The sequence below is a fragment of the Penaeus japonicus genome, unplaced genomic scaffold, assembly GCF_977035675.1.
Source record: "Penaeus japonicus unplaced genomic scaffold, GWHDUDI00000001_assembly GWHDUDI00000013, whole genome shotgun sequence".
NCBI lineage: Eukaryota > Metazoa > Arthropoda > Malacostraca > Decapoda > Penaeidae > Penaeus > Penaeus japonicus.
In genome coordinates, this window is record NW_028234415.1 from 14,428,478 (window position 1) to 14,436,662 (window position 8,185).

Sequence of the window (8,185 nt, forward strand, 5' to 3'; positions counted from 1 at the left end):
CGATTATGCGTAACATGCGTACGGCAGGAAATGATATGCGTAATGAAGTTTACTATTGACGTGTGGGACAGCAAGAAGATGTAGAATGATCGAGAAAGATGAATTCGGATATCATGTCGCGATTTAACGATACTGAGATGAATCGTACGTAGATCCACACTGCGTTTTCGAAAGCGATTCTGAATTATTGAATTTAATCTTCATATGAATAAGAAGTATTCTCAATGGAGGGAACAGGAGTCGGCTGTTGAATCTTAAACCTGCGATTTCCGGCATGTTGTAACGAGGTGCCTTCCTGTCCTTCTGGCGCATTAGTAATAACGTTTGAATCTCATATACCGAAACCATTATAATAAAACAATAACACAAATAAATCAGGATCATATCCACAAGTCCTTTTGGTGTGAGGAATGCATCAAAGAGGCGACATTACCCCCCACGTTGCCCGGCGAGGTTGGCAGCACTCAAGGCCCGCCCCGTAGCTCCGCCTCTTTTACACCCCGCCGACCAATCACAAGCCTCCATCCCCATATCAAAGGCGCCGCCGGGGGTGACCACCAATAAGGAGGCGGGCCGAAGGCGGAGTCTGAGGACCCAAAAAGTGGAGGCCGTAGTGTACCGCCTTGTAGTGTGACACCTGAGTTTGTGGGTGGCAGAGGAACAGGAACAGTGTCTTGTATTTGCCCGAGGTGTTCGGTGATCGGAAGTGTTCGGCAGAGACTTTGACTTTGCTATCCGGGAGTGCCAGGAAAGGCAGTATTATTTTTCGGCGAAGTGCAGCAAGTGCTACGGGACAATATGACTATTAGACCTATATTTTCGGGATATCCATTCCAGGGTAAGATTTTAAATCCTTATTCATTTCTTAGAAATAGTTTTATTGTTTATTTATATAAAATAAATTGAATAAGCTAAATCACTACCTATCTTCCCAAGTGAAATTTGTTTTAGAAATTCACAAACATCAGTAATTTAGTGGTAGGGAAATACATATAGCAAATACATTCCACGTTAACCAGTGTTCATGCGGTGACTACTATGATCAGAAATCTGTCATGCATTGCAAATCACTACCGATGTCAATCCACAGTGACTGAGGATTGTAACAATAGATAAATTTGACGATTGCATGCGGACACTTGCCGCTGCAGCTCATAATTTGCATCAAGCGGACAGCCGTCGCGGTGCGTTTCCGCCCGCGGGATGACTCAGTCGGCGGTTTCGGCGGCGATGTCGGGAATCCGCCGCTGAATTGTCACTAATCATGTTGATCAATCTGTCATCGGGCCTGGGAGTTGCCACGCTGCCGGAACACGACTTGCTCGCTCAACATTGCCATCAGCTGAGCGGACAGGAAGGAAGCGGCCGCGGGAAGGGAGGGCGCGGGATTAAGTCATTATGATTTGAGGGTAATTAGGGACACGTTAAACTTTGACGTGGAAATTCGGGCGATGTTAACAACAATGACATGATTTCTGTTTTTTAAGATACTCTCTAATTGTGATTATATATTGTGTCTGATTTTGTAGTCAAACGATGACACGTGGAATGTGGAATATATATGCTATCAATCTTATGATTTAAAGTTAATAAAAAGAAGTTGACAAAATAATTTCTATACTTGTTATTGTCGATATAATCCTTAAGAAATGAGATATTTCCTAACACTCAAAATAGCTGGTGGTGTTTGCACAGGACAGGGCCGCGTGAACCAGCTGGGCGGCGTGTTCATCAACGGGCGGCCTCTGCCCAACCACATCCGCCTGAAGATCGTGGAGATGGCCGCGGCGGGCGTGCGCCCCTGCGTGATCTCGCGGCAGCTCCGCGTGTCCCACGGCTGCGTCTCCAAGATCCTCAACCGGTACCAGGAGACCGGCTCCATCCGGCCCGGCGTCATCGGCGGGTCCAAGCCCAAGGTAACCACGCCTGACGTCGAGCAAAAGATCGACGACTATAAAAAGGACAATCCCGGCGTGTTTTCGTGGGAGATCAGAGACAGGCTTATCAAGGTAATGTGTCTTGCAGGGACGCGGTCAGGGGAAGACACACCGGGAGGAGGGAAGGGCGTGGGGGAAGGGCTGTAGAGGGGGAGGAAGGGGCTTTGCAGGAGTAGCATTGCATTGGGATGACAAAAGAAAATTTATATTTTTTTAGCTACATGAGCATGGTAATTGTAGTTGTTCTGAAGATTTTTTTAACGTTGTTTCTTATTGTTGATGATACTAATAATGACACCGCTGATGATTTGGATATTGATATTAGTCTTGATATTGTATTTTTCTACTGGTTATCATTCTAAAATCACCATCGTCATTATATTAACTTTTCTCGTGATTAAGAAATTTCTTGCTTTTATTATTCTACTTATTATATTTGATATTATAATCATCATCGTTATTGTCATTATCATTGTCATCATCATTATCATTATAATTGTGATATCAAATATAATAAGTAGAATAATGAAAGCAAGAACTATTACGATCAAATCCATCATGATATTCACAATAATTTTGAGTCATATGGATATCTATCAGAAATTAAGTTCTCCAAAATACCTGACGTAAATTAAGAGACAGGTGGGGGGGGGGGTCAATTAGGAGGCAATTGTGCTGATGAGATTAAGCACTTCATCCAGTTAATCGGCCGGGAGGACAGGTCATGCTAGGTCAATTGGGCGGAGCGCTGCTGGTCACAGATTTCAGAGATCATTTGGGTGGAGCGAATTAGGTGTATTTGTAGGGTCACATTTTTATTGCTACGGGATGATGATAATGATAGTGGAATCACATTTTGAATGCAGGTTGAGTTACGGAAGTCATTTATAAAATAACTGTATTACAAGATTACAAAGATATACGCAACCAAGCATTATAAAAGCACACACATATATTTGTGTGTGTGTATATATACATATATATATATATATATATATATATATATATATATATATATATATATATATATATATATATATATATATACACATTATATACCTGCATATATATATGTATATATATATATATATATTATATTATATATATATATAAATATATATATATATATATAATATATATATATATATATATATACATATATACATATATATAAATAATATATATTTATATATATATATATAATATATATATATATATATATAATAATATATATATATATATATATATATATATATATATATATATATGGGGGTTGTTTGTGTGTGAGAAAGAGAGAGGCAGAGACACAGAGACAGACACTGAGAGAGGACTAGAGACAGAGAGAGAGAGAGTAGGAGGAGAAGAGATAATCTGCAATGATAGGGGGCGGGGGACCTGTCGACTGGGCTCAGGCAAAGACGTCGACGCAGGGAAGACCTCGACACACACACACACACACACACACACACACACACACACACACACACACACACACACACACACACCCTGATCGACGTCCTCTCTCGATTATGGAGGATTTGACTCCCACTGTGTTTATTATCATTGGTCCGTCGATGTTCTCTGCGATAAAAAAGCGGCCAGTAGCATCGAGGCACTGATGATTATGGTAATAACGGTAATCAAAGGTAATGCTGGTGGCTAGTGAAATTTATCAGTTGTGTTGATTCGCTCGTGGAGTTTAGTAATTCCACGCTTCTTGGGTAATATTAGAAGGCATTACATATGAGCAATACGACTCATTTCATTTCATGTCATAAGTCATCTCCGTATGTATGCGCACGTGAGGGATTTCTGACAGACAAGCGGATGGGCTGGAGATGCCCTTGTTCCACTGAAAGCCAATTTGGAAAACTAGGGATTGACTCGGATTAAGAAGTCAAGTTGGGGCGTTAGTGCGTCGGCGCGGTTAGGGTAGGTGGGTGGTTGGGTGGGTGGGTAGGTGGGAAGGGTGGGGGGGGGTTACTGACAGAGATGCTGGAGATAGATAAAGGAATCCGCGGTCATCTCGCTGACTTCTGCCGCGCCTGATCACAAGGCTGGAGGTTGAGGGTGCTCAGAGGGCAAGCTTTGTATGTGTGTGTTTGTGTGTATGTGTGTGTTTGTGTGTGTGTGTGTGTGTGTGTGAGTGTATGGATACTTCTGAGTCCGAAGAAAAGCTATCCGAGGCGTCCCCGCCAGATGCCGCAGCCGCCTTGTAGAGTCCTCGGCGCGTCACCGCGGGCCACCGTCATCGCTGCTGCTGCCCTATAGGGGGAGGGAGGGGGGGGATAGTAAGAGGCTACATTAGCACTATCAGAGGATTAATCTCTTCTTACAATTATCAGCATTGTCGATAATCCCTTGTCCCGGGGCGGCGGGTTTGGGCGTGAGGCGATCCGCGCGGCTGGGTAGGCGGGGGAGCTGTCATGCCCACGTCAAGCCACGACAAAGCATCAGCGGGTCAAGCCGGCCTCATTTGGGGGGAGGCTAATGGGGGTAGGGGGAGGGGGGTGCGCGAGATCCTTTGAAAAATAAACAACTTGGGAGGCTGTGGCCTTTCTCATCGGGTCTGGGGCGAACATAGCCGCATGGGTATGTGTGTTTTTGTCTAATGGGTTGGGGAGGGAGTGGGTGTGGGAGGTCGAGGCAGATATTGAAAATATATATAAAAAAAAATCTTGATTTCGAAAAAAAATTGTGTGTATATGAAATATTGTTCCACATCACATCTTTAATGTGTCTTTGTCCTAGATCAAAGAAATATATTCTAATGATTTCGTTGAGTTATCCCGATTCTAACAACATTCTGTCTCTCTCTCCAGGAGGGAATCGTGGACAAGATGTCAGCTCCCTCCGTCAGCTCCATCAGCCGCATCCTACGAGGCGGAAGGAGGGACGACGACCCTCGGAAGGACCACAGCATCGACGGCATCCTCGGTAAGTACAAGGATTCTTCTCTTGCCTCTTGACACATACACGGAACCCACAGACAACTCCGAACCAATCAGATTCCAAGAAGGAATTCAAAGCCAAGTTTATTGAACCAATCAGATTCCAAGAAGAAATTCAAAGCCAAATTTATTGAACCAATCAGCTTCCAAGAAGGAATTCAAAGCCAATTTTATCGAGCCATTCAGATTCAAAGAGGGACTTCAAAGTCAAATATATTGAACCAATCAGATTCCAAGAAGGAATTCAAAGCCAAATATCGACGAACCATTCAGATTTAAAGAGGGAATTCAAAGCCAATTTCGATGAACCATTCAGATTCAAAGAATTTACAACCAACATGCACCGACCCATTCTATTGCAAAGATATTAAAGTAAATGTAAATACGAGTCCACACACGTTCAAGTACGTAGAAACATGTCCCTATACAAGAACTTGGACAGACTCCCTATCATGCGCCCCCGAGCCTTCGTTTCCGTCGCTTAACCTCCGAGCGCAACTTCCCGCCGCCGCCGCCGCCGCCGCCGCCGCCGCTGCCTCGCGTGACGATAGCCCTTTCGCGGTCAAACATTTTATCCGGCAAATTCTGGGCGGCGCGCACGAAGAGTAAATGTGATCACGCCATTAGTCCACGGCCGAGTAACAATAACCTTTCCGATGCCTCCGTGTTATGTTGCATTTTCGGACACCCCACCCTCCCCCCCACCCCACCCCCCGTAGCGGACGAATCATAGTGACTGGGACGGAATTCGAGTGCAATTGCAGAGGCAAGTGGAATCGAGGCGGGGCTGGATCCTCTTTCCTCTTTGCCGGACGGATGCTTATGATTTGGATTCCTCTCCCACGTTCTCATGGCGAGGGCATCATGCGGGGCCTGGCCTGTTATGTAGTCCATTACGTGATTCTCGTTTGATTAATCGCAAATAAAATAGATATTCAACCTTTTCATTTTTGATCCTACATTTTTTATATAATTTATAACGACGTGTATCTTAATGTCTTTTTTCCTGATGGAATAATGTCGCAAATATGAATTACCGTTAAAATTATTTATTAAAAGTTTATTGATTTTTGAGTAAATCATAATAAAAATACATCTTACATAAGAGAAATACACAGATAGATAGATAGATAGATAGATAGATAGAAAGAGAGAGAGACAGAGAGAGAGAGAGAGAGAGAGAGAGAGAGAGAGAGAGAGAGAGAGAGAGAGCGAGAGGCAAGCATCCCACGTTGGGCCTGAGAGAGGGACCACCGCGCCGAGAGCAGCATCCAACCCGTCGCTCTGCTGGTGTTCCTGCAGTAAATGTGTCTTCGCGGTGAAATAAGAATGTTTGGCGATGTAAAGCAAAGGAGACGTTAATAGTTTCACGATTTCGCCATTATGTGTGTCGGGACGGGGGGAGGGGTAAAGGTAGTGGGGGAGGGGGGAGGTGGGAGGGAAGGAAGAAGGTGGAGGGAAGAGAAGAGGAGGGAAGGGAGGGCGAGGGAGGAGGGGATCAGGGGTGGGGGGGAGTAAGGCAGAGAGAAAGTTAAATTCAAGATTATGCTCATTTTTGCGAATTTATCTGATTTTCAATTAATTATGACATAGATTATACTGAGATAAATAAAACTAGGAAAGAAAATTTACCGATTTGAAATTTAGTTGTTGTGTTTTCCTCGAATGAACGTTTCAGTTTATGATCTAGATATAATTGTATTTGAATAAAACTCGAACCATAATACATTACATTCCAATAATCCACTATAACCGAACATACTCAAGACACACAACCAACCTTGTTACGAGCCTGGGAAACACCGAGGCATAACTTGCTCAAAATTTCATAGCAGAATAAAGAGAGAAATAAAAAAAAATAAGAAAAAATAAAAAACGAAAAAAAGAGCGGCGTGGCGGAGCCTTCTTACTTCCCGCTGAGTCAACAGAATCCACATGCGGGTATCTCGGGTCGCGGGTACTATTAGTTACTTCATTAATGGGCGTCCCGTGAAGGCGGCCCACCCACTCACACGCCCGGGCATCCTTGGGTTTCGGTGTACTGGAGAGAGAGAGAGAAAGAGAGAGAGTGAGAGAGAGAGAGAGAGAGAGAGAGAGAGAGAGAGAGAGAGAGAGAGAGAGAGAGAGAGAGACTAAAAACAACAACAAAAATGTTTAACCTCAAATGTTTCCAAAATACAGATGGACTTTGCAAATAAAAAAGAAAAGAAAAACGCGCGTACTCCGACAGACAGCTCAACGAGGCGGGGATTCACACCTTTATCAAACACACAAAGGAGGATTCAATACTCCTTAACCATTATTATGTAGCTTAATGCGATGGTTTCGCTCCTTTGTACAGAAATGAAAACGAGAAGCTCCAGAAGCCGTGTTTTCATCCGAAACAATGACTTGGCAAAAGCAACGGCCGCATCTGAAACTGTTTGTCGTGACTTCGGATCATTCGAGTTTTAATTTGAGGTTATTTGTGCACTATTTATAGTCAGAATATCATTCAAGTCCCGGTAAACTCACAAAAGAAATTGATCATAATTTATAGAACACTATATAAATGACGTATAGTGTAAGCAAGATTCATGACTGGAATTCTGTGAATGGCGATCGAACGCATCTACCATTGCGGGACAGAAGTGCCGGTAATGAATGAATTGGCAACATTTTAAATCGCATTTGTGAATTCAAAAAACAATTCGAGAATTTCCATTAAGAAAACGAGAACAATATATCTAAAACTAAGAATAGAACAAGGACATTGTTTGTATCTGAGTTGCCGAAGGAAAAACACCACAAAAGAGGCGTAGCATAATGATTTACCTCACACACTAACAATGAATTACACAACACCGTTTGTTCAGTGTAAACAAAAGCGCATGCGCTCTGGCGACGCAGGCCACACGACTGACGTGTCTCTCCCCTTCCGCAGGAGGCGCTGGCTCCGACGAGAGCGACACGGAGAGCGAACCAGGGATCCCGCTCAAGAGGAAGCAGAGGCGCTCTCGCACCACCTTCACGGCCGAGCAGCTCGAGGTCCTCGAGAGGTCCTTTGAGAAGACTCAGTATCCCGACGTCTACACGAGGGAGGAGGTGGCGCAGAAGTAAGTACCACAGGGATTGTCGCGTGATTTCAACTTGGCTTTGGACCACATCACCTTCATATATTTCCCCGGAGGACGAAAGTCATCGTGACACTAACCTCTCCCTTCCCCCCCTAAGGGCCAAACTGACCGAGGCTCGAGTGCAGGTGTGGTTCAGCAATCGCAGGGCGCGCCTGCGCAAGCATCTGAGCAGCCAGCAACT

At 44.1% G+C, this 8,185-nt stretch overlaps 1 protein-coding gene across 3 annotated transcripts in view; it reads left to right on the forward strand.

The window, feature by feature from the left end:
* The first annotated feature begins 638 nt into the window (after positions 1–638).
* LOC122261887 (protein gooseberry) overlaps positions 639–8,185 on the forward strand; it is an 8,418-nt gene continuing 871 nt past the window's right edge. Inside the window, exons 1-5 of one of the 3 annotated variants that reach the window (XM_043029705.2) lie at positions 639–838; positions 1,678–2,009; positions 4,760–4,874; positions 7,812–7,983; positions 8,102–8,185. The exon at positions 8,102–8,185 is cut by the window's right edge and continues 137 nt beyond it. In XM_043029705.2, coding sequence (XP_042885639.1) covers positions 799–838; positions 1,678–2,009; positions 4,760–4,874; positions 7,812–7,983; positions 8,102–8,185 — 743 coding nt within the window. In that variant the 5' untranslated portion in view covers positions 639–798. The remainder of the gene's footprint in view (positions 839–1,677; positions 2,010–4,759; positions 4,875–7,811; positions 7,984–8,101) is intronic. The other 2 variants (XM_086543206.1, XM_086543205.1) reach the window with 2 other exon arrangements.